The 27,183-nt window shown below is 41.9% G+C and overlaps 1 protein-coding gene and 1 long non-coding RNA gene across 4 annotated transcripts in view; one reads left to right on the plus strand and one right to left on the minus strand.

Moving 5' to 3' along the window:
• Dner (delta/notch-like EGF repeat containing) overlaps nt 1–27,183 on the minus strand; it is a 302,538-nt gene that overhangs the window by 55,679 nt on the left and 219,676 nt on the right. For 2 of the 3 annotated variants that reach the window (NM_001399331.1, XM_087566343.1), the window contains 1 exon segment: nt 12,198–12,422. In NM_001399331.1, the coding sequence (NP_001386260.1) occupies nt 12,198–12,422 (225 nt within the window). 3 annotated transcript variants of the gene reach the window in all.
• LOC148003813 (uncharacterized) lies at nt 7,445–13,833 on the plus strand. Its single transcript, XR_015629203.1, has 3 exons — nt 7,445–8,034; nt 8,127–8,245; nt 9,052–13,833. It is a non-coding gene; the product is annotated as an uncharacterized LOC148003813 (long non-coding RNA).

Raw genomic sequence — 27,183 nt, forward strand, 5'->3', positions numbered from 1 at the left:
CACTGGAAGTCACCGTGAGTTCTGCAGTGAAGCTGCCTCCCAGAAGCACATGTAGATGTAAAGGTGATTCATCTTAAACTTGATTGTCATCTTGAAAATTGTTCTGGTAAGATGTTGATGTAAACATTGATCGAAAAGCCTTCTCTCAGGATTTCCTGAAGGCAACGTAGGTTAACTAAGTTACAACCTAGTCACATACAAAAAAGAAATACATGCAATAGTTTTTTTTCTTTCCCTCATGAATTTCATGTTGCTTTTGGCCACTAGAGGGTGGATTCTAGCTACGATGATCTACACTGGCTACGTGGGGGAGGGGTTTCTTAAAAATTTAGTCACAGAGGTATCATAAAAAGATGCCTGTTATGAAAAGAATATGTGGTACCAGAAGAAAAGGATCCAGCCAGCAAACTGCATTTAAAGAAGGAATACTATTCCCGTTAATAATGAAACTAGATACTCAGATATTCCTTTATCTCTATTCACAAACAAATTCACCAGTATATCCTTTGAGTATTGGACGTCTGCAAGGAATGGCATTCATTGTAAAGCAAACCATTCACCTTATGAACTCTGTAAAGATCACTGTTCAACGGAGATACCTCAAAGTGTAGCCAACAAAGGAGGATTTGGGTAGATACCATGATGAGACTGTCTTGTACAAAATGACTTGAAAGATGACTCTGCTATGGCTTGGCTTAAAGTTTAGGCAACGACAATGGAGAAATCAAATATGGAAGATTTCTGCTAGAAGTTTCTGACTGAGTAGTATTCCAGCTAAGAAGCTGGATCAACGGGTTGGGGATATAGCTCAGTGGTAGAGCGCTTGCCTAGCAAGCGCAAGGCCCTGGGTTCGGTCCTCAGCTCCGGAAAAAAAAAAAAAAAAAAAAAGAAGAAGCTGGATCAACATAGAGAACTGATAATGGAGGTTGCAGTGTGAGGAACCAGGTGATGAGGTATCCACACAAATTCTGTGTGTCTGTCTATCTGTGTCTCTGTGTCTCTGTGTGTGTCTATATGTGTATGTCTGTATTTGTGTGTGTGTGTGTGTGTGTGTGTGCCTTATGTGTGTATATCTGTGTGTGTCTGTCTGTATCGGTGTGTCTATGTGTATGTGTCTGTGTGTGTGTGTGTGTGTCTGTGTGTGTGTCTGTGTGTGTGTGTCTGTGTGTGTGTGTCTGTGTGTGTGTGTGTCTGTGTGTGTGTGTCTGTGTGTGTGTGTGTCTGTGTGTGTGTGTCTGTGTGTGTGTCCGATGTGTGTGTGTCTGTGTATATGTGTGTATATACAAATTGTGAAGGATTAAAGCATTTTTCAAATGTTTGATTTATTTCACAATTAAAGCTCATTTGAATTTACTGCCTTAACAGTAGTTTGAGCAGTCCTAACACTAAAATCTGAAATCTGAAATGCCCCCAAAACTTGGAATATTCTCAGAATCAGCATTAAAGCACAAGTCATAAATTTCTCATGTGACCTCACATGATGGGTTACAGGAGAAGTGCACAAAATTATTACAAGATATTATATAAGGTTATCTCTAGTCTGCTCTAAAAGTATGAACATAAATGAATTTTGTGTTTAGACTGGGATCTTGTCCTCAAGATTTCTCATTATATATCTGCAAATATTCCGAAATCCAAAGACATCTTAAATCTGAAACGTATTTAGTCCCAAGAATTTGGGGTGTGAGCTACTCAGCCCTTACACTTCAATCTATCTACACTCAGCACACGGCCGTACTGGTTCTCATGATGCAATCCCCAAGTAACAGTTTTACCTGGGAATGGTGTTATAATACATGTTCTTGGGTTCTGCTGAGACCTCAAAAACTCTCAAGGTGGGGCCCAAGCCTCTTGATGTACAACTGGTGTGATGAACGGCTTGACTTGCCACCTTAGCACCACCCAGCATCACCTGTAGAGAGAGTATCTGTGAATGATGTCCACAGTGAGTTGGCCTGTGTACTTGTCTGTGGGTGACTGTCTTAAACTAAGGTAGCTGACAGACATAGGAAGATCCAACCCACTGTGGGGGGCACCAGTTCCTAGGAACCAGCTGAGCACAAGCTGGCTGAGGACCAAGCATTTACTCCTTTCTGCTCTTGACCGTGGCTGTGGTGTGAACTGCTGTCTTAGACTTCCCTTAGTGGTGGTTGCCAATAGGGAACTGTGAGCTAAAGTAAGCCTTTCCCTCTTAAGTTGTCCGTTGTGAGTGTGTTTTATCAGAGAAACTGAGCAAAACAACTGTGTGGCATAGTCCCTACTCAGAATGAGAAGATGCTCACCTAGGGCCAGATCCGGAAGCTGAAGTATTTCCAATTCAGCTTTGTGACCCCAGAACACACCCCCTCTTGAAAAGAATATTGTCAGGAAATTACAAAGTAAGGCAGTCATTTTTACAAACCAAAAATTAAGAAACGTTCTGTGACTAGGTTGTGGTATTCCCTGGGCTCTGTCAGAACTGGCTTCTTGACATATAGCTTGATGCCACAGAATTGTGAGATGGAAAGTAAAATGGGATCGGGGTTATTCAGATCATTTTGGTGCAAGGAATCTATAATGTTGACTATGTTTTGTTTCTTCTTCTTCTTCTTCTTCTTCTTCTTCTTCTTCTTCTTCTTCTTCTTCTTCTTCTTCTTCTTCCTCCTCCTCCTCCTCCTCCTCCTCCTCCTCCTCCTCCTCCTCCTCCTCCTCCTCCTCCTCCTCCTCCTCCTCCTCCTCCTCCTCCTCCTCCTCCTCCTCCTCCTCCTCTTCTTCTTCTTCTTCTTCTTCTTCTTCTTCTTCTTCTTCTTCTTCTTCTTCTTCTTCTTCTTCCTTCTGAATATACTATTTCCCCTGTCATTCTCAGGTAAATGTGTGCAATCAAAAAACAAAACAAAACAAAAAACAACAAAAAAAAAACCCATGACATTAAATACCAGAGAAATTTCTCTCACTCCTTTATAAACATTTTTGTTAACATGCTCCTCCCAGCTTGGCTACCATCCCAGATGGCCAGAAACTCAGACAGGCTATATCTAACTTTCAGAGGCACAGCCTTGGCTAAAGACTATCATAGAGATATTTCAGCCAACAAAACTGCCTTTAGGTAATTGGATTCGAAAGAAAATTTCAAATTTAAGTAAACTGGCACCGAGCCCTCCTGCACTCTGCTCCAATTGCCAATATTGAATTAAAGACACACAAGACATCACACACATGTCTAAGAAGTCACAAAGCAGGGACGCTCAAAGGGACGTCGTTGTTTGCTGACTGCAGACTCTGGGAGAGCATGTGGTTGGTAAATATAAAGAAAGACAGCAGGAGATAAAGTACAACCAATGTAGAGTTGGGAGGGGTGAACAGGAATTGGTTCCTGGATGCCCATTAACCTTAGCCTTGAAACCTCTTCTCAAGGAACCAAAGAAAACCGTTTTGTTTTTCTTCCTTTCTTCCAAAAGTTTATTTTATAGAGGGGATATTTTATGAGGTGTGTGTTACTGTACGCATGTCCGTGCATGCCCACATGCACGTGCATGTAATGTGTGCTGATCTGACCCTGAGACTATCCCAGGCAAATGGAACATCTGCAAACCGGAAGCGGCAACTTGTACAAAGTTCACGGAAGGCCAGCAAGGTACCTCAACTTTAAGGCTTGATGGCAGGTTCCTGACTTCGAATGCTGGCCTCTGATCTCTACACATCTGCTATGGCACACAGGTTCGCACACACAGAAGAAACAAATGCAATTTTGCCCTTGATTTTAAAACTAAAAAGTGCATTATATTAGGACTAGTCCTCTGCTCCTACTCTGGATACCCAGCTGTCAAGTGAAGAAGCCAGCCAGCACTCAAGATACTGGTCCTGTGACCCCACCACTCCAGATTACAGCCAAACAGTAAGAGTGGGTCACTCAGGATCAGCTGACTTGCCAGCTAATCACAAAAGCATATGTGGGCGCTGGCCCTGCTGTCCAGAGCAAAAAACGAAGAGACTCCAGCTAAGCCCGTCCCAAGTCATCCCATAGAATTATAAATAAATTATGGATGGCAACTTTCAGCCAAGTTTCTCAGTGGTTTGCTTCGCAGCAATGACTGATACAAGGGTTTTGTTTTCCAGGAACAATGCCTAACTTAAAGGAGTGAGACCACCCCGACAGAAAAGCGTTCCAGTGCCGAGGAACTGGCAGGAAAGGAAGGCGATTTTAGGGAGTGGTTGGTTAAGAAGAGCTTTTCTAAAACCGCAGCCTGGGCCCCACTTTCTCCTTAGTCCAGACCTTTTCAGTTGCTGCTTCTCCATCCTTCTGATTTTTTTTAATTTGTGCCATTAAAACTATCTGGGGTTGAAGAAATGGTTTAGTAAAGATCACTTAGTGTTCTTCTAGAAGACTGGGTTTGATTCCCAGCACCCACATGGCAGTGCACAATTGTCCTGAACTCCAGTTCCAGGGATCCAATGCCCTTTCTGACCACCACAAGAATTAGGCATACATGTGGTGCACATACATACATGTAGGCAAAACATTCACACACATAAAATAAAAAATCAACTAATCCTTTTTTTTTTACAAAAAAATGATCTGGAATGGTAAAAATGATATGAAATGTGTCATTAAGACTAAAGTCCAGGAGCTGAACTCAGAAGTTAGGAACCCTGGCTGTTTTTCCAGAGGAAGATGTGAATTCGATTCCCAGCACCCAAAGGGCTGCACAAATCCATCCATCGCTTCAGTTCCAAGGGACCCAGTGCCCTCTTTGACCTCCATGAGCACCAGGCAGGCATGCTGTACACAGACATACATTCAAGCAAAACACTCACACATTACAATATACAAATCTTTTTAAGGATCTGTTAGTCAATTCCTATGAAGCCAAATGGAATTTTAAAAAGATAACTGTGGTGTCGTACAGGGAGTAATGGGTGAGAGGGGCAAGGCACAGTGTCCTATAATCACCATGGAGCTCAGACTGGTCTATATGAATAAAAGAAGAAAAAAAGCAAGCAATGAAGGAAGGAAGGAAGGAAGGAAGGAAGGAAGGAAGGAAGGAAGGAAGAAGGAGGGAGGGAGGGAGGGAGGGAGGGAGGAAGGGAGGGAGGGAGCTATGTGTCAATCTTTCCCAGGCAAACTTGACTGCTCTGAATCTTCATTAAAATGGAGGCAATTTTGTAAAAGCATCAGCTTCCACAATGAGCTTTAAAATCGAAAAGCAATGGGCCTGGTAAGGAACAAGAGGAGAAATGCAGGGCATGGTCCTCGTCTTTGTACAAATTCAAATCACCAAAGAATCTTCAAGTACATTAAAGCCAGAGGACTGGAAAAACAGGGCATGCAGGAGAGTATTCATGTTTGTTTTCTAAGTCTAATGTGGACTCTGGATCAGGTTATCATCAATCACAAGACGGATGTCACAAATGACACCCATAGTTGCAGGGTCTCCAACGATGACGTTCCAAGGTCCAGAAGAGCCACTGTCACTGACAAGATGGGCAGTCATTTCTACAGAAGACTTGCTGTGGGAAGTTTAGGACATCAAAGCTTGTTTCAAGGTAGAAAACTAAAAATAACAAAAGTAGGAAGAGAAAAGAACATTTCAAAATTTCAAAACTAAAAAAAAGATACACATCAAGGGAGTCTGTGGTTCCCAATAACCAATGCAGAAGACTTTCAGGGACTTAGCAGGCAAGAAAAATTAAGAATATCAAGGACCCTAGAAGTGAGAAATGCCAATCAAGAGAAATTCCCAGAATTGATAGGGCAGTGCATCTGTCTGTCGGGTGGCTGTGTCTGCAGGCTCTGAGTCACAGAAAGGAAGGCTCCTTTACTTAAGTGTACCTAGCACACATCAGACCAAATGCAGTCATAAATTCCCAATCCAACATCCATTGGCATCGATTACCAAGCAGCATACGGATGGGTCTTCAAAGACAGGATGGAAGTCAGGGAAAGGGTCCTATCCATTCACAAGTGTTCTATTCCATGTCATGTTAGATTTGGACACCTCTGTGCCTGGATGTAAGAACTTCTACTAAGAGTCACTCATTGACACTAGGTCAAGTCCAACCTTAAGCCAGGTGTACATATTTTCAGGTTAAGTGCTAAGACAGAAGAGTCTGAGAGTTTGTCCTTGTGATTGTTCAGCCAAAGTAAGAGGCCAAGGTCACAACTAAAATAGGAGTATAAGTTTCTTAACTTTCAGTAAGTCAAACCTTTGTTCATGAAGAGTGAGGATGTAATGTTGAGCAAATGCAGATTAAAATGAGGCTTCTGTCACTTTTATTTCTGGGTATCCAACTCTACAAACCTTGGTTTCTTGAAGAGAAAACAGGTCAGATGTTTGTCACAACAACTGGAAGGAGTAAGTTTCAGAGATGGAAGCAAATGAAGGCACATTCAGCCTGGGCAAGGTCACTGAGGTCACTGCCCCAATCCCCAGAGCAAGTCCATGTGGCTTGCAATCCCATGCGCTGGGTTGAAGGAGTTACAAAGACAACTAACGTTTAAGAACGCCAGCTAAATTTTTCATTTTTCAGTCAGTATCACCCTCAAAGAATGAAGATGACTGTTTAATCCTGATTTTATTTACCCTGAGGTCTTTATTGACTACATTCAAATCTTTGTTTCATCCCGGTCTAGTAGAGTCAAGGGCAGAGAGATGGCAGCCACGGGTCTCCTGATGTAAAGATTTGGTGAACCAAGAAATGCTTTTCTTACAAAGCCCTGTCCAGGCCCCTGGCCCTTAACTCTTAATCACCTTAGTCACAGAGAGTCATGAGCAAGTTGGAAGCAATTCTTTAATCCTTGGATAATTTGGTATGTGCATGCAACTGGTGAGGAAGAAACTGGGAATGGCGCTGACAGTAGAAACTGAGCAATGATAATATTGAACATCTTATTGTTGCATGGTTACCTTGGCGTTGTTTTATTGCTGGAGACTGAACCTACATCTTCATGCCTGGCCTGCCAATCAAGTGCTCTACCACTGAGCTATAAATATCTTCATCCCTGTTTTCACTTTTTTCTGTTTTGTTTTGTTTCTTTTTGAAACTGAGGTTGTTTGCCCAAGTAAGCCTTGAATTTGTGATTTTCATGTCTTTGCCTCACCCCAAATAGCTGGGATGATAATATTTATCTCTTAATGTCTTAGACAAAATTCGGATATGGTCCTGTTTCGTCTCACTCTGCCATGGCCTCTGAGTAACACTTAATATCCTCATGCTTGTCCCATTGTCCAACGGAAGACAGTAGGACTCCATGCCTCATGCACTAAGCCAGCTCCTAACAAGTCCAAGAATCTATCTGCAAGTGCCAGGCAAGCTTCAGATGTCGGTGGCTGTTCTCCCAAGCACTTAGTTCCGTCAGCATTTCCAAGTAGAGATTTAAACTGTTTTTGATTATTTGTGGGTGTTTGTTTTGATTTGGTTTTTTGGTGTTAACAGGTTATAAATAGTGAGGCAGATCTCCATGGATGACTCTGCATCTGAGTAAAGAAGGCTTCCTTCCTTCCTTCCTTCCTTCCTTCCTTCCTTCCTTCCTTCCTTTTTTAGACCAGATGGTTACACACACACAAACACACACCTACACATGCACACACATACGTATACACAAACACATACATACATATACACAAACACACACATACACTCATACACACCTACACACACATATACACATGTATACACATACACACACACCTACACAGACACATACACACATACATACATATATACACATACATACATACACACACATATACACACATTCACATAAATACACACACACATACACACACACACACACACACACACACACACACACGCACTACATTTTGGAGTATGAAACAGAAGTGTCAAAGGACTGGGGGCCTGAGATGTGTACCTACACAATCCATAGCTCTCACATACAATCTATACCGCTCATGAACAAGGAGCAGAGCAGATCACAGTGTGTCAATACAAAAACTGTCTTCATCCCAGTAAACCAGAGGAAGTTCCCTGCTTAACAAAGATAAAGTTGTCCACTGTACTCATTCTGGAATCTGTGCATCCAGACACTCATTAGTGAGCTAAATGCCTTCCTATCTCTCTATCCTTGTTGCTGTTCACACTATGAATACCCTAACCATTAAGTCTTATCTTTATTCTGTTTCCAGGCGGTGCTGTCAGAATACTGATGTGCTCAGGCCTGCCGCTATCAGAATACTGAATATCACAGTAGGAAGCAATATCAGTTGTGTTTCAGAGGCCACCCAGAGATGCAGCCTACCTACAGGTAAGGCGAATGTGAAATAGGAAAAAAAATAGTATCTGAGTCCTATAATGGTATGGCTTTTTAAGCCAATAGCAGAAGCATTTTGTTTGGAACGAGTCTGATTCATTTGCTTTTCAATCTCCATCTGGATGACATCATGCAATTGCTGGCCCCTTAGTGGTGAAGAATTGGCTGGCAAATATAGCTAACACCCAGTTAGATCTAGGGGCCTAATTGGCTGGCATTGAGTTGACTGTCATGAGAGATATTATTCGTAAAAATTTAATTTGATGCATATATATGTATATATATATATGCAGTGGCAGTGTTGACAAGTAAGTGGCGAGTCCTCACTCAAATGCATTAGAGGCCCAAGTCAGGCAAAAGAGAGCTGAACCCAGTTCCTTCCTGTCAGCCACTGCATCTAGTACTGGTCCTCTACAGCACTGACTCTCTAAAATACCATCTAAAAGATGTCACTGCTCTACAAGAGTCCTAAGATGTCATGGCACCACCAGCAAGTGCCACAGTGTGCCCTTGGCACGTTCAGACCTAATATATGCAGCCTCTCCAAGGCCTCGCTTCTCCAGCCTCTGGGAGATTTCAATTTGCAGTGTTTTACAGAATGAGTGGCCTGTCACTTAAAACTGTCACTGGAAGCTGACATTTCAGCCATTACTGAGTGGTGACATTTTATTATTTAGTATTGAAACACCATCAGGAACCAGGGGAACAGTAAGCTAAAATTGAAGCTTGAAAATCAGACACCTGACACATCTCATTTGCGGTAATGAGAATGGCGTGTTTATCTTTTTTTTCTTTCTCAGATGAGAACTAATTGCCAATCTGGTATGATTTCAATCTGCTGCCATTTATGAAACAGGATCTGTTTGCTCTCTATAAAGACGATCCAGCCCTCCCCTCTGCAGCCAGACACCCAATTTCACCCAGTCTTACAAGATTCAACTATTATGCAAACGAGTGGTAAAGCAATTACATGCTCTAAAAAAAAAAATAAAAATTAAGACGAGAAATTTCCCATTCACAGACCTGTCATGTTCACTTCTTAAAAATGTAAATTCCTGCCAGATGTTGAAAGGCCTTTTGCATTTCGGTCACGTGACCATCTGGGAGCGTATTCCCTGTGGAAGCAACTGGATGTTCCAAATTTGATGAGTGAGCTCTCGTGGAATCCCAGGACCCCACTGGAGGCTGCATAACGGATGGAGGTATTATGGAATAGAAGGTGTTTTCTGTGGGATTCACGGCTACATGGGGATAGTGCTGGACCACAGGTGACTAGTGATCTAAGTGTTCACATGGAGACGAATGCAGCTTTAACAGAAAAGACAGAAGAGAGTAAAATATAAATGGGAGAGGTCTCGGTCCACTGTGCCTCAAATGATGCTATTGGCAACCCCCTAAATGGTAAGAAAGGTTTGAAAGAGTAGCTCAACACACCACCAACAGAGGGACTTCACTGAATCTGAATCCTCCCTACAGCTTTTTACCCAAAGAGGAAACTGAGGGCCAGGAATGCTCTGTAAATGTTTTCATGTTCATAGTGAGAGACAGAGACAGAGAGACAAACACAGAGAAACGGAGACAGAATAACTACATTTCACTTATAAATTTAAAAATATGAACTAATATGCATAGGAAGGAAAATAATTCTGGAGAGAAAATGAGGCTATTTTCTGGCCTGTCTTGCTTTGTATTCTCTGAGAAGCTCATAGGGAGAAAAGCTCTCTGGGGCAGGTAAAATAGAATATGGAGAAGTTCCTGACAGCAAGATTTCACTTCCAGTTGTTCCTGACAACTGGTACTATGACATCTTCAGCAAGCTTGAGCACAGTGAGCCCTGGTCATGCCATGAGGGGGACCTGGTTCTGTTCAGCATAATGGCACCTTGTTTGGTTTGCACACACCACACTGTCCTGTGATATGCTTTCCATGTGGGGAATGGTACAGCCCTGCTCAACCTCCTTCCTCAGCTTTCAACTGCGATGCCCATGGGCTTGGGTGCCCACCCATGAAGAACAGGCCCTCCAGGAGAGGCAGGTCAACAGACCCAGAAAAGAAAGAGACATCACACAGGGAAGTAAGGATACTTCACTTCAAGGTTTACAAGGAACCCCCAAATATTACTGTCATCATTACTCACACCTGTCTAGTTGGCTAGTGGAGGGATTCATGTTACTCCACATAATGAAACTCGAAAGGCATGTTCTCTTAGATGGTATTGAACTTGCATCACTGGTCTCTGAGTAGAGCTGATGGAACTCACCCCACCTCTTGGAAGCCTGAAGCCCAAAGACTCAGGTTCTTGCAAAGGAAGGGTTTTAGCCTCAAAGCACAACTCAGACATTGTGCCTGGGTTTGCAGCCTGCCAGCTTCCCCAGCGAATTCTGGACTTGCTAGTCCCCACAATTGCATGAGCCAGTTACTTAAAATAAACCTCTGTGTGTGTCTCTCCTGCTTCTCTGGAGAATCCTAACACGGTTACCAAGCAGATTAAACAGCCCCTCCTCTGTACTGCAGAGCATAGAAGAAAGGAGAACTTGGCAAAATATCAGCCACTTAGAAAATCAGAGAAGGAAGAGTCTATGTGCAAAAAGCTTTGCGTCACCTTTCGAAAGCTTAGCTGTGTTTCCCAGTAACACTTTTAATTGATTTGTGAGTATGAGATGAGGCCTTTGGAAGTTCTGAGCCAGGCACTGGGGCCTTAGAGCCAGCAGCAGTGGGGCTGGAATCTGGGCTCGGGTTCTCTAATGTGGGAGAGGCCACAAGTAGAGAGTGAATGTCAATAGGAGATCCAGGTAAATGTTGCCTGGAAAGGTCCAAGAATGTAACAATTCCAGCTAAGAACACAGGAAGACTGCCCTTAGTCAGCAATGGTCCAGGGGTAAAGTTGTTGATTCAAATCTATGGAAACACATACAAAATTCTCTCACCGCTTGGGGGAGAGTGTCGCCTGTCACAGTCACTCGCATATCACATATCACTGAAGGATGGAGAAACATCTGGAGCAATGCACCACAGACGATCTCATCGTTGTGCAAACATGACTGAGAGTGTTCTCACACATGCTAAAATGGGTAGGATGTCCAGAGGCTACTTAACCTCTATGGACCAGCAATGTAGATGCAGTATGTCAACACAATACCTCTATGAGGAATGTCACTGCGCCACATTGCAAAGATGAGGAAAATGATATTGTGGATGATTTTGGAACTCAGGAGAGACAAGCTCAATCCCTGAAGAGAGATAGAACAGGCATCCCAGGACTTGAGCATAGGCAGGGGTCAGTTAAAGCAGGTACTAGCTAGACTCACTCAGGGTCACATGTGGGGACTTGTGCTGCTGGGAAGTAATATAGAGACTTAACTCATGCAAGGGTAGAAACATGGGCATAAGGGCAATGAGAGAAGGAAAGAGCTCCCCACACACTCTTTGCAGACACACTAGTAGACTGGAAAACATAAATGAGAATCAGGCATCACTCTGACTTCTGGGTTTCAAGACTTCTGCAGTCTATATATTGGTAACATGAATGCAAAGGATTTTGGGAAAGTAAGTGAGGACGCTATTGAATGTTTACAGAAGAAGACAGGTGTGGCATGCTTGCACAGGTAGCAAGGCTTTTAATAGAGAGGGAAATAATAAACAGACTGCATTGTGCTTTCTCTGAACACTAAAATTGTGTTAGAAGATTCAGTCCTATTTGAAAGTCTTCATTCCACCTTCTTGTGCTCTCTAATTTTCTCACGATGAGTGTGAATGGCCCATGGGTCAAAGAAAAGGCATGCTTAAAGCTCTACCCAGAGTAAGTCAGTAGAGTAGGTAGGCAGGCACAGCCGAGAGGAATTCACTTCTATGCGTATCACACTCTGCAGGCTGACCTTTGCTCAGATGCAAAGACCAACTACCAAGTCTTCTAGGACAAGCTTTGCTGTCTACATGGAGAACCAACCTGGATCGCAGAGGCACTTGTAGCTGGTGCCCACGCTACGGCACATGCCATGAGCACACGGGCTGAGGGCACAGAAGTCCACAAGCTGGGCACATGTAGGCCCTGTGAAGCCCGGGCTGCAGCTGCAGGTGAAGTGCACACCATCCACATAGCAGGTGCCATTGTTCTGGCATGGAGAAGACATGCAGGGGTCCACCTTCTCTTCACAAGCCGAGCCGAAGTACCCTGCGGGGAAGCACAGAAGGGCTTTCACATTTTAGAACATTTAAAACATCTGAAATCTTTTAAAGGGCTAGAGATGCAGCTCAGTAAGTAGAGGAAGCTGCCTACCATGGACTAAGCCCTTAATTCAATCCCCAGCACTGAGTAAACCAACAATATAGGCCTTATACTCCCAGGACTAAGGAGGCAGAGGCAGGAGCTTCAGAAGCTCAAGGCTATCTACAGGTACAAGGTTTCGGGACACATGGGATATATGAGACTCTGTCTCAAAGAATAATTGTTTTTGAAAACTTAAATATGTTTGCATCAATAATTAAGATTTGTCACAGCCCACTAAGACCTGAAATACTGTTCCTCTTAGATTTGGTAACCATATGTTAAAATGGCAAATTCTATGATCTATGCTTGCTGAAACATAGAACATATGACTGCTTGGATGTACTTTGTATGTTGTATATGTGCACATGGCATGTGTCTATGTTATATGTATGCTATCTGAAAGATGCCAAAAATAAGTAAGCAATGACTCCCTAAGAATGTGATAAGATTTAATACTAACTGTATAAGAGAAAAACAATAAGTAAATTTGATAAAATAATGAGACATCTTGCCCACCTGTATCATGTCTTAATTCAATTCCTTGAAAACACACATCACATTGATGTGTATAATGCACAGATCATAACTCATCCTTCCAAAATGTACGAGTCCGTGTTTTTAATAAATGTATTCAGATGTTCAACTCAATGGATACTCTACAAATGTATAAAATATTTTGAAGATTGATTCTGGGGATGTGGCACCCTCTAGTCATACTGTGCAATGCCACTTGGCAATAGTCACTAGCATACGCCCTGGGATGAGTGAGTCACCAAAGCATGACCCTGAGAACAAAGGCAGATCCAGAGGACCACACATAGTATAGCATACCACTTTGTAAAAATGTCTCAGAAAAGAATGCATGGAAATATTGAAAGTGGATAGGTGTCTGCTGTGGCTGAGGAGTGAGGAGAGATTGAGAACAGGCATGGGTGGTCCACTGGGTTGAAGGAGATGTTCAACACTGGTCCTTGTCGAGACTTGCACACCTGAATGGATTTGCTGAAACCGCTGAGTTGAGCAGTTTAGAAGAATGAATTATAATCTAGAAATTATGCACACCAGCACACTTTATGATATAATATTATGTAAAGCTGTAGCATATTTTAATTTCAAATGAGATTATCAGATAAGTGTTTTTTATTGTTTTCTGTATACATAAGTTGGCGTTTCTCAGGCTGAAAAATTACATATACATATAAGTGTGGGTACTTCTCTTCAGTCACCCAGGAGTATGTGTTTAGCAATGATATAAACTTAAGCTTGTTTTAAGACTTCAAGACGAATTTGAAAATTTGATAAGCATTTCGATTTTAAAAATAAAAATTAAATAATGTTACTCATGCACACTTTTCCTTGGGCATTCTACTTTTCTTATCCATGTTGTAGTTTATATTTACTTACACTCACACATAATTCCTTAGTGATAGTGGCAACTCTATAGTTATTGTCAAGAATACAGTGAGTCTATAAAATCAACAAAAATATCCCCAGATTTAATTATCTGAAGTACTACTCATAAATGGGCATAATTAGCTTGGAATCATTCTGAGTAGAAATAGAAAAAAATTAAATGATGTTCAACATTTTTATAAACTACTCTTAGCTTTTAAATTTTAGAAATCAAACTAAAATATAATATCTAATCAATTTTGATGATGCTTGAATTCTCCAAAGAGTCTTCTAAAGTGGGATATTTTTCTATCCTTCATGAATTCCATTCTACTGTGATTGAAAAGAAGATACTTAAAAACTTAACAACACATGACAGCACTATAAAGTATCCTTACTTAACAATTTACTTGGAAAAAAATCGAACTATCTAAAACAGAATTAGATTACTTCTCCCTATTTGAATCTAGAAAATGCACTATGGCCATTTGAGTTATTAAAGATCCAATTTGGCCCTTTGTGTGACACTGATAAAGTAATTCTTATTTCCTTAATCTGAAGAGATAGGTTTGGGAAAGTAACTGATCGAGTCAACCCACAAGTCTTACTGGTCGGACAGAGGCTCAGGGTTTTATTTACAGAAATGAAAAGAAGAGGTTTTCCCTCCAAACAACTGAATAATAAGTTTGTTAGAGCTGCAGTGTCCTCCAGACACAACAAGGCTAATGTGTGAATGAACTCACAGAGATGGTGAGAGCCTGCACAGGGCCTGCAAAGGTTCAAGCCGGATAAAATCCCAGCACTGAGTAGAGGAAGTGGACACAAGTCCCACCCCTAACCAAGAAGCTACTGATGGTTGACAGCTACTGGGAGAGGCAAAATCTGTTTTCTTCAATGGAGTGTCACCAGGTATCAAGCAAATTCCAAGGCAGGCCTCACTGAGGTTCAGGAGAGGTTGGCCAACACAAAATGGACTCCATGTATTTTGTCCATTTGTTTGTTTGTGCTTTTGTTGTTTGGTTTTGGTATTTTGAAGAGAGAGAAAGACCATGCAGTTGAATGGAAAGAGGGACTGGGATGATCTGGGAGGAGTTGGAATGGGGGAAAATGGGGTCAAAATATACTGCATGAAATTTTTTAAACAAAAGAAAATCATAAAACATTCATGAAATTAAAAGACACCCAAAGTTTTTTAAAAAAACCTCCAATTTTATGGATTGGAAAAACTAATATTGTTAAAAGTATCTCTACTACCCAAAGTGACTTACAGATCAATGCAGTCCCCATCAAAATACCAATGACACAGAACGCCACCAACGTCAACAGAAACTAAAAATCATATGGAATCACCAAAGACTCCAAGTAGCCCAAGTCATCTCAAACCTGGTGAACAATGCTAGACATGACACAGCACCTGACTCTGGGAAACAGGCCAGAGCCATGGTACCCAAAACAGCATGGCACTTAGAAGCACAGTCCAATTAAACGAAAGAGGAATTCTAAAACCAAAGCCACAAACTGAGAACCAACTGATTCTCAGTAAAGGCACCAGAACATCTCCCAAGCAGGATAAACTCTGCTGAGAAAACCAGACATTCATATGCAGAGGACAGAAACTGACTATTGTCTCCAAAAGTCAATGCAAAATGAAGAACTGAGTTCAATGACCACCTCTGCCTATTAATCTGTGAGACCCAGTACTACATCCAGCTGGCTTGTGTTGGCATTTTGTGGAATGCAGATGTTGCTGATATCTGCTATTTGGATTTACTATAGAACTTAAATACAAGTATAATGGCTTTCAAATACTAACTGTTCAATACCAAGCAGCCACATCTTCCTGCCAGAGACCCTGTGGGTGGTACTGGTATCGATTACAAGAGAAGGTTCTGCAGTCAGGGTTATCAGTTCAGTTAGATGGCTGGACAGCTGAAACATGTAGTAACAAAAGGGAGAAGAGACCAAATTTTGAAAGTTCTCTGGCTTTAACTAGTAAACTCTGCATTTCCTTGTGTTGCTCAAGCCATTGTTATCTTCTTATTCATATGACACATCCTTTTGTAAATGACTCAGTTCTTCCTCAGCCGCCCTCTACATGACCTTCCTCACAGAACATGAACAGGGTTTTCTAACACCAGGAACGAAAAGCCAAAAAGCCAAAAAAGAAAAATAAGTTGGAATCTCTCTGCCTGACCCTGGAACAAAGCATTTCAGCATTTTGGGTTCCATTTCCTTTACCTACAAAATGTATAGACTTCTACTAGTATAAGGATAGATAGTGCTCAATAAATGTTGGATTCAAATTCCTTTAAGCTGTGAGTTTTCCGTTTTGCATACTCAGAGACTGTGTGAAGGAAAACTGAAGGGAAGCTGGACTGTTAGGCAATCTCTGGAACATAATCAACTTTGACTCCCGCAGGGCTATGTCCCTGAACACGGCTAAGGGTATTTTCTGGAATCAGGAGATGGCCACACACAGCTTTTTAAACACATGCAGTTACTGGGCCACCTTGCAAGGCAAAGCGGGTGAGCTCTTGGGATGACAGCTGTGGGAAGAGGTTCAGGAATCGCCCAGAAGAACATCTCTCCACAAGCTCAACAGGAGTCTGTTAAACCCTTTCTAGCTCATACATCATACAAGCATTCAGAAGTACTGTCATTGTTCCAAAGAATTTACCATATTAATTCAGAACTATATGTTTATTTTATATGTATATGATTAGATATATATCTCTATATTAATAGAATATATAAATAAATACTATTAAAACTCACATAAACCCCATGAGTACTGTTATTTCTTCATTTTTTTTTTTTTTTAGGGTTTACATTTTTTTTTTTTATTAACTTGAGTATTTCTTATATACATTTCGAGTGTTATTCCCTTTCCCGGTTTCCGGGCAAACATCCCCCTCCCCCCTCCCCTTCCTTATGGGTGTTCCCCTCCCAACCCTCCCCCCATTGCCGCCCTCCCCCCATAGACTAGTTCACTGGGGGTTCAGTCTTAGCAGGACCCAGGGCTTCCCCTTCCACTGGTGCTCTTACTAGGATATTCATTGCTACCTATGGGGTCAGAGTCCAGGGTCAGTCCATGTATAGTCTTTAGGTAGTGGCTTAGTCCCTGGAAGCTCTGGTTGCTTGGCATTGTTGTACTTTTGGGGTCTCGAGCCCCTTCAAGCTCTTCCAGTTCTTTCTCTGATTCCTTCAATAGGGGACCTATTCTCAGTTCAGTGGTTTGCTGCTGGCATTCGCCTCTATATTTGCTGTATTCTGGCTGTGTCTCTCAGGAGCGATCTACATCCGGCTCCTGTCGGTCTGCACTTCTTTGCTTCATCCATCTTGTCCAATTGGGTGGCTGTATATGTATGGGCCACCTGTGGGGCAGGCTCTGAATGGGTGTTCCTTCAGTCTCTGTTTTAATCTTTGCCTCTCCCTTCCCTGCCAAGGGTAATCTTTTTCCTCATTTAAAGAAGGAGTGAAGCATTCACATTTTGATCATCCGTCTTGAGTTTCGTTTGTTCTAGGGATCTAGGGTAATTCAAGCATTTGGGCTAATAGCCACTTATCAATGAGTGCATACCATGTATGTCTTTCTGTGATTGGGTTAGCTCACTCAGGATGATATTTTCCAGTTCCAACCATTTGCCTACGAATTTCATAAAGCCGTTGTTTTTGATAGCTGAGTAATATTCCATTGTGTAGATGTACCACATTTTCTGTATCCATTCCTCTGTTGAAGGGCATCTGGGTTCTTTCCATTTTCTGGCTATTATAAATAAGGCTGCGATGAACATAGTGGAGCACGTGTCTCTTTTATATGTTGAGGCATCTTTTGGGTATATGCCCAAGAGAGGTATAGCTGGATCCTCAGGCAGTTCAATGTCCAATTTTCTGAGGAACCTCCAGACTGATTTCCAGAATGGTTTTACCAGTCTGCAATCCCACCAACAATGGAGGAGTGTTCCTCTTTCTCCACATCCTCGCCAGCATCTGCTGTCACCTGAGTTTTTGATCTTAGCCAATCGCACTGGTGTGAGGTGAAATCTCAGGGTTGTTTTGATTTGCATTTCCCTTATGACTAAAGATGTTGAACATTTCTTTAGGTGTTTCTCAGCCATTCGGCATTCCTCAGCTGTGAATTCTTTGTTTAGCTCTGAACCCCATTTTTTAATAGGGTTATTTGTTTCCCTGCGGTCTAACTTCTTGAGTTCTTTGTATATTTTGGAAATAAGGCCTCTATCTGTTGTAGGATTGGTAAAGATCTTTTCCCAATCTGTTGGTTGCCGTTTTGTCCTAACCACAGTGTCCTTTGCCTTACAGAAGCTTTGCAGTTTTATGAGATCCCATTTGTCGATTCTTGATCTTAGAGCATAAGCCATTGGTGTTTTGTTCAGGAAATTTTTTCCAGTGCCCATGTGTTCCAGATGCTTCCCTAGTTTTTCTTCTATTAGTTTGAGTGTGTCTGGTTTGATGTGGAGGTCCTTGATCCACTTGGACTTAAGCTTTGTACAGGGTGATAAGCATGGATCGATCTGCATTCTTCTACATGTTGCCCTCCAGTTGAACCAGCACCATTTGCTGAAAATGCTATCTTTTTTCCATTGGATGGTTTTGGCTCCTTTGTCAAAAATCAAGTGACCATAGGTGTGTGGGTTCATTTCTGGGTCTTCAATTCTATTCCATTGGTCTATCTGTCTGTCTCTGTACCAATACCATGCAGTTTTTATCACTATTGCTCTGTAATACTGCTTGAGTTCAGGGATAGTGATTCCCCCTGAAGTCCTTTTATTGTTGAGGATAGCTTTAGCTATCCTGGGTTTTTTGTTATTCCAGATGAATTTGCAAATTGTTCTGTCTAACTCTTTGAAGAATTGGATTGGTATTTTGATGGGGATTGCATTGAATCTGTAGATTGCTTTTGGTAAAATGGCCATTTTTACCATATTAATCCTGCCAATCCATGAGCATGGGAGATCTTTCCATCTTCTGAGGTCTTCTTCAATTTCTTTCCTCAGTGTCTTGAAGTTCTTATTGTACAGATCTTTTACTTGCTTGGTTAAAGTCACACCGAGGTACTTTATATTATTTGGGTCTATTATGAAGGGTGTCGTTTCCCTAATTTCTTTCTCGGCTTGTTTCTCTTTTGTATAGAGGAAGGCAACTGATTTATTTGAGTTAATTTTATACCCAGCCACTTTGCTGAAGTTGTTTATCAGCTTTAGTAGTTCTCTGGTGGAACTTTTGGGATCACTTAAATATACTATCATGTCATCTGCAAATAGTGATATTTTGACCTCTTCTTTTCCGATCTGTATCCCTTTGATCTCCTTTTGTTGTCTGATTGCTCTGGCTAGAACTTCAAGAACTATATTGAATAAGTAGGGAGAGAGTGGGCAGCCTTGTCTAGTCCCTGATTTTAGTGGGATTGCTTCAAGTTTCTCTCCATTTAGTTTAATGTTAGCAACTGGTTTGCTGTATATGGCTTTTACTATGTTTAGGTATGGGCCTTGAATTCCTATTCTTTCCAGGACTTTTATCATGAAGGGGTGTTGAATTTTGTCAAATGCTTTCTCAGCATCTAATGAAATGATCATGTGGTTCTGTTCTTTCAGTTTGTTTATATAATGGATCACGTTGATGGTTTTCCGTATATTAAACCATCCCTGCATGCCTGGGATGAAGCCTACTTGATCATGGTGGATGATTGTTTTGATGTGCTCTTGAATTCGGTTTGCCAGAATTTTATTGAGTATTTTTGCGTCGATATTCATAAGGGAAATTGGTCTGAAGTTCTCTTTCTTTGTTGTGTCTTTGTGTGGTTTAGGTATAAGAGTAATTGTGGCTTCATAGAAGGAATTCGGTAGGGCTCCATCTGTTTCAATTTTGTGGAATAGTTTGGATAATATTGGTATGAGGTCTTCTATGAAGGTTTGATAGAATTCTGCACTAAACCCGTCTGGACCTGGGCTCTTTTTGGTTGGGAGACCTTTAATGACTGCTTCTATTTCCTTAGGAGTTATGGGGTTGTTTAACTGGTTTATCTGTTCCTGATTTAACTTCGATACCTCGTATCTGTCTAGGAAATTGTCCATTTCCTGAAGATTTTCAAATTTCGTTGAATATAGGTTTTTATAGTAAGATCTGATGATTTTTTGAATTTCCTCCGAATCTGTAGTTATGTCTCCCTTTTCATTTCTGATTTTGTTAATTTGGACACACTCTCTGTGTCCTCTCGTTAGTCTGGCTAAGGGTTTATCTATCTTGTTGATTTTCTCAAAGAACCAACTTTTGGTTCTGTTGATTCTTTCTATGGTCCTTTTTGTTTCTACTTGGTTGATTTCAGCTCTGAGTTTGATTATTTCCTGCCTTCTACTCCTCCTGGGTGTATTTGCTTCTTTTTGTTCTAGAGCTTTTAGGTGTGCTGTCAAGCTGCTGACATATGCTCTTTCCTGTTTCTTTCTGCAGGCACTCAGCGCTATGAGTTTTCCTCTTAGCACAGCTTTCATTGTGTCCCATAAGTTTGAGTATGTTGTATCTTCATTTTCATTAAATTCTAAAAAGTTTTTAATTTCTTTCTTTATTTCTTCCTTGACCAGGTTATCATTGAGTAGAGCATTGTTCAATTTCCACGTATATGTGGGCATTCTTCCCTTATTGTTATTGAAGACCAGTTTTAGGCCGTGGTGGTCCGATAGCACGCATGGGATTATTTCTATCTTTCTGTACCTGTTGAGGCCCATTTTTTTGACCAATTATATGGTCAATTTTGGAGAAAGTACCATGAGGAGCTGAGAAGAAGGTATATCCTTTTGCTTTAGGATAGAATGTTCTATAAATATCCGTTAAGTCCATTTGGCTCATGACTTCTCTTAGTCTGTCTACATCACTGTTTAATTTCTGTTTCCATGATCTGTCCATTGATGAGAGTGGGGTGTTGAAATCTCCCACTATTATTGTGTGAGGTGCAATGTGTGTTTTGAGCTTTAGTAAGGTTTCTTTTACATATGTAGGTGCCCTTGTATTTGGGGCATAGATATTTAGGATTGAGAGTTCATCTTGGTTGATTTTTCCTTTGATGAATATGAAGTGTCCTTCCTTATCTTTTTTGATGACTTTTAGTTGGAAATTGATTTTATTTGATATTAGAATGGCTACTCCAGCTTGCTTCTTCTGACCATTTGCTTGGAAAGTTGTTTTCCAGCCTTTCACTCTGAGATAGTGTCTGTCTTTGTCTCTGAGGTGTGTTTCCTGTAGGCAGCAGAATGCAGGGTCCTCGTTGCTCATCCAGTTTGTTAATCTATGTCTTTTTATTGGGGAGTTGAGGCCATTGATATTGAGAGATATTAAGGAATAGTGATTATTGCTTCCCGTTATATTCATATTTGATGTGAGGTTATGTTTGTGTGCTTTCATTCTCTTTGTTTTGTTGCCAAGACGATTAGTTTCTTGCTTCTTCTAGGGTATAGCTTGCCTCCTTATGTTGGGCTTTACCATTTATTATCCTTTGTAGTGCTGGATTTGTAGAAAGATATTGTGTAAATTTGGTTTTGTCATGGAATATCTTGGTTTCTCCATCAATGTTAATTGAGAGTTTTGCTGGATACAGTAATCTGGGCTAGCATTTGTGTTCTCTTAGGGTCTGTATAACATCAGTCCAGGATCTTCTGGCCTTCATAGTTTCTGGCGAGAAGTCTGGTGTGATTCTGATAGGTCTCCCTTTATATGTTACTTGACCTTTTTCCCTTACTGCTTTTAATATTCTTTCTTTATTTTGTGCGTTTGGTGTTTTGACAATTATGTGACGGGAGGTGTTTCTTTTCTGGTCCAATCTATTTGGAGTTCTGTAGGCTTCCTGTATGTCTATGGGTATCTCTTTTTTTAGGTTAGGGAAGTTTTCTTCTATGATTTTGTTGAAGATATTTACTGGTCCTTTGAGCTGGGAGTCTTCACTCTCTTCTATACCTATTATCCTTAGGTTTGATCTTCTCATTGAGTCCTGGATTTCCTGTATGTTTTGGACCAGTAGCTTTTTCCGCTTTACATTATCTTTGACAGTTGAGTCAATGATTTCTATGGAATCTTCTGCTCCTGAGATTCTCTCTTCCATCTCTTGTATTCTGTTGGTGAAGCTTGTATCTACAGCTCCTTGTCTCTTCTTTTGGTTTTCTATATCCAGGGTTGTTTCCATGTGTTCTTTCTTGATTGCTTCTATTTCCATTTTTAATTCCTTCAACTGTTTGATTGTGTTTTCCTGGAATTCTTTCAGGGATTTTTGCGATTCCTCTCTGTAGGCTTTTACTTGTTTATTAATGTTTTCCTGTGCTTCCCTAAGTGTGTTCAGGTCTTTCCTGAAGTCCTCCAGCATCATGATCAAATATGATTTTGAAACTAGATCTTGCTTTTCTGGTGTGTTTGGATATTCCATGTTTGTTTTGGTGGGAGAATTGGGCTCCGATGATGGCATGTAGTCTTGGTTTCTGTTGCTTGGGTTCCTGCGCTTGCCTCTCGCCATCAGATTATCTCTAGTGTTACTTTGTTCTGCTATTTCTGACAGTGGCTAGACTGTCCTATAAGCCTGTGTGTCAGGAGTGCTGTAGACCTGTTTTCCTCTCTTTCAGTCAGTTATGGGGACAGAGTGTTCTGCTTTCGGGCGTGTAGTTTTTCCTCTCTACAGGTCTTCAGCTGTTCCTGTGGGCCTGTGTCTTGAGTTCACCAGGCAGCTTTCTTGCAGCAGAAAATTTGGTCTTACCTGTGGTCCCGAGGCTCAGGTTTGCTCGTGGGGTGCTGTCCAGGGGCTCTCTGCAGCGGCAGCAACCAGGAAGACCTGTCCCGCCCCTTCCGGGAGCTTCAGTGCACCAGGGTTCCAGATGGTCTTTGGCTTTTTCCTCTGGCGTCCGAGATGTGTGTGCAGGGAGCAGTCTCTTCTGGTTTCCCAGGCCTGTCTGCCTCTCTGAAGGTTTAGCTCTCCCTCCCACAGGATTTGGGTGCAGAGAACTGTTTATCCGGTCTGTTTCCTTCAGGGTCCGGCGGTGTCTGTGGCAGGGGTCCTGCCGCTCCTGGGCCCTCCCCCACGGGAGCCCAGAGGCCTTATACAGTTTCCTCTTGGGCCAGGGATGTGGGCAGGGGTGAGCAGTGTTGGTGGTCTCTTCCGCTCTGCAGCCTCAGGAGTGCCCACCTGACCAGGCGGTTGGGTCTCTCTCTCACCGGGTCTGGGAGCAGAGAGCTGCTGCGGGCCGGGATCCGCGGGTGTGGGACTTCCGGTAAACACAGAACGTGCCCGGTTCTAGAGAAATTCTGCTTCCGTGTGTCCCAAGCTCACCAGGCAGCTTTCTTGCAGCAGAAAATTTGGTCTTACCTGTGATCCCGAGGCTCAAGTTCGCTCGTGGGGTACTGCCCAGGGGCTCTCTGCAGCGGCAGCAACCAGGAAGACCTGTGCCGCCCCTTCCGGGAGCTTCAGTGCACCAGGGTTCCAGATGGTCTTTGGCTTTTTCCTCTGGCGTCCGAGATGTGTGTGCAGGGAGCAGTCTCTTCTGGTTTCCCAGGCCTGTCTGCCTCTCTGAAGGTTTAGCTCTCCCTCCCACGGGATTTGGGTGCAGAGAACTGTTTATCCGGTCTGTTTCCTTCAGGGTCCGGCGGTGTCTGTGGCAGGGGTCCTGCCGCTCCTGGGCCCTCCCCCACGGGAGCCCAGAGGCCTTATACAGTTTCCTCTTGGGCCAGGGATGTGGGCAGGGGTGAGCAGTGTTGGTGGTCTCTTCCGCTCTGCAGCCTCAGGAGTGCCCACCTGACCAGGCGGTTGGGCCTCTCTCTCACCGGGTCTGGGAGCAGAGAGCTGCTGCGGGCCGGGATCCGCGGGTGTGGGACTTCCGGTAAACACAGAACGTGCCCGGTTCTAGAGAAATTCTGCTTCCGTGTGTCCCAAGCTCACCAGGCAGCTTTCTTGCAGCAGAAAATTTGGTCTTACCTGTGATCCCGAGGCTCAAGTTCGCTCGTGGGGTGCTGCCCAGGGGCTCTCTGCAGCGGCAGCAACCAGGAAGACCTGTGCCGCCCCTTCCGGGAGCTTCAGTGCACCAGGGTTCCAGATGGTCTTTGGCTTTTTCCTCTGGCGTCCGAGATGTGTGTGCAGGGAGCAGTCTCTTCTGGTTTCCCAGGCCTGTCTGCCTCTCTGAAGGTTTAGCTCTCCCTCCCACGGGATTTGGGTGCAGAGAACTGTTTATCCGGTCTGTTTCCTTCAGGGTCCGGCGGTGTCTGTGGCAGGGGTCCTGCCGCTCCTGGGCCCTCATTTCTTCATTTTTAAATGAGGAATTAGACACAGGAAGATCAAGGACTTTGCCCGAAGGCACACAGTTAGAAAAGAAAGTCACATTTACACACAGGATACTCGAACCTAGGTTATTGCAAAGAAGCAGTACTAAGAAATGGGTGCTGGAAGAAATGCAGACCGACAGGAGCCGGATGTAGATCGCTCCTGAGAGACACAGCCAGAATACAGCAAATACAGAGGCGAATGCCAGCAGCAAACCACTGAACTGAGAATAGGTCCCCTATTGAAGGAATCAGAGAAAGAACTGGAAGAGCTTGAAGGGGCTCAAGACCCCAAAAGTACAACAATGCCAAGCAACCAGAGCTTCCAGGGACTAAGCCACTACCTAAAGACTATACATGGACTGACCCTGGACTCTGACCCCATAGGTAGCAATGAATATCCTAGTAAGAGCACCAGTGGAAGGGGAAGCCCTGGGTCCTGCTAAGACTGAACCCCCAGTGAACTAGTCTATGGGGGGAGGGCGGCAATGGGGGGAGGGTTGGGAGGGGAACACCCATAAGGAAGGGGAGGGGGGAGGGGGATGTTTGCCCGGAAACCGGGAAAGGGAATAACACTCGAAATGTATATAAGAAATACTCAAGTTAATAAAAAAAAAATGAAAAAAAAATGGGTGCTGGTATGTCTGAAGACTTACTCATTGGCTGCTGCTTAACCTGCTATCCATCTCTCTACCTCATATGTTATAAAACTTCAGTTACACAAAATAATAGCTCTTCTTAATAGACTCTACTACAGTTACATATTGATCTGTTACTCCATTCTGGAAAGTGAGATTTATTTGTAAATTACCTGAGGTCCATTATCAGTCCATAGACAAAATATTCACTGATCCAAAAGAAGAATAAATTGAAACACATAGGAACATCAAAGACAAACTACTCAAAATCAAAATTAAGAGAAAATATTAAAAGGATTCAAGGTCTATTGAATCATTTAAATGTAAATGGACTAATACTCTAAAGGAAAAAGGAAGAGATTCTTAGATTGCATCAAAAGGAGCAAATCCTATGTGTTCTCTAGAAGAACCCTGCTATCAAAATAAAAACACATAAATCTGAAGGCAAAAAGAAGGGTAAAAACATCAAAAATAAATAAATAACAAAAGTGATATGCCCATAATGGATTCCAGCTTGAGCTACATAACAAGATTGTATTTCATCAAAATTATGTATTAGACATGAAAAATGACTCTTAATATGGAAATCAGGCAACTTATCAAGAGTATCTACCTATAACAAATGTATAGGTATCTAATTAAGAATTTCAAATGCATAGAGAAATAAACTGCCAGAAACCATACAAAAAAGGATCTTTTCATAGCGCTTAAGAAGAAAATTGATGAGTACATGTAATATTTGAATAAGACATTCCTTTCACAATATTTTATGTAAGTTGTAATTTCAGTGTATATGAAAAATTATTTCACAAAATAAACATTTATTCATTACTTTAAAAACAGAAAAAAACTTCAGAAAACTAAAACAGAAGTTCATTTTCTCTGTAATTATAGGGCATGTACCAAAACTTACAGAGAGTAACGTTTTAACAGTATAGTAATGAATACCCCACTACTGTAAAGAACAAAGGGGGATTCTACCCTCTACACCTACATCCGACATTTCACTATATGCAAAAGGCAAGTAAAAGCTTAAAACATAAAAAGGAAAACAACACAACTCTTTTATTTAACAACCTATGCTTCAATGTAAAGAAAATTAAGGAGTTTATAATAAAAACCATTGAGTAAAAATAGCAAACTATCAGAATAAGTCAGTCTGCAAAAACAACTGTATATTTGTTTGCTAGCAATAAGCAATTTAAATAAGTTTAAATGACACTTACAATAATATTATCAATAAAACAGAAAATGGAAGCAATCACTCAGTGATTAAGAATAATTGCTATTCTTAATAAGCTATTCTTAAGTCCTCTTGCAGGGGACTATAGTTTTCTTCCCAGACCCAAATGGCAGTTCACAACCATCGGAAACTGTAATTCAAAGGGATCTGACACCCTCTTCAGGCTTCTATACAGGCCTGATCATACAGACATACAAGCAAAACACTCATGGAAATAAAATGAAAAATATTTTTAAAACATAAAACAAGTGGATTTGATAAGAGAGATTCAAGAAATCGTCACTAAAAACTATAAAATATTACTTAAATTTTAAAATACCCAAATAAAATGAATAGCTATTCCATATTCACAGATTTGAAATACCCAGTCTCATAAAGGTGTAAATTATCCCAGACTCCTTTACTGTAAGTTATTTAAACTATCCACTATTTGGAAGGCAATTCAATTCTCATTGATCATCAGGAAGCAGGGAGGGATGAATACCAGTGCTCAATAGGTTCTCTGGCTCCCTTTCTCTTTTTATTTAGATTGAGTTCTCAGCCCATATTCAGGGTGGATCTTCCCTCCTCACACTTACTGTGCACCCACAAACACACACAAAATGGATAATTTTTAAAAGTAATGAAAAACTATGCACAGGACAACCCATGGAATACAGCTTTGTGGAGTGGAGTGACAACAATAAAAATAACTAGTAAACCGAGGTCATGCTGGGTACTCCACAGTGTCTCGTTCTCTGCACCATTTTTAGTTGTGGCTCCCGAGGTCAATCACCTGCTGCTGTAAAAAGAAGCTTCTCTGATGGGGTTTGAGAAGAGAATTGATCTATGGGTATAACAATAAGTCCCTAGGAGTTGACTTTATACTATGTGCCTATAGCAGAATAATAGTACTAGGTTCTCCCCTAGGGCCTAGAACCTGTCTATCCACAGGCTCTTGACCCAGATGATGATGCCAGGCATAGATTGCATCTTGTGGAGCAGACCTCCTTAATCCAATCATAAAATGGTTGGTTTACTCTCACGACATTCATGCCACTACTGTACCAGTGGGTCTTTATTTCCAGGCGGGTCCTTATTGTAGTTGTCA

This window comes from Rattus norvegicus, chromosome 9 (assembly GCF_021556685.1).
Source record: "Rattus norvegicus strain SHRSP/BbbUtx chromosome 9, alternate assembly SHRSP_T2T, whole genome shotgun sequence".
NCBI lineage: Eukaryota > Metazoa > Chordata > Mammalia > Rodentia > Muridae > Rattus > Rattus norvegicus.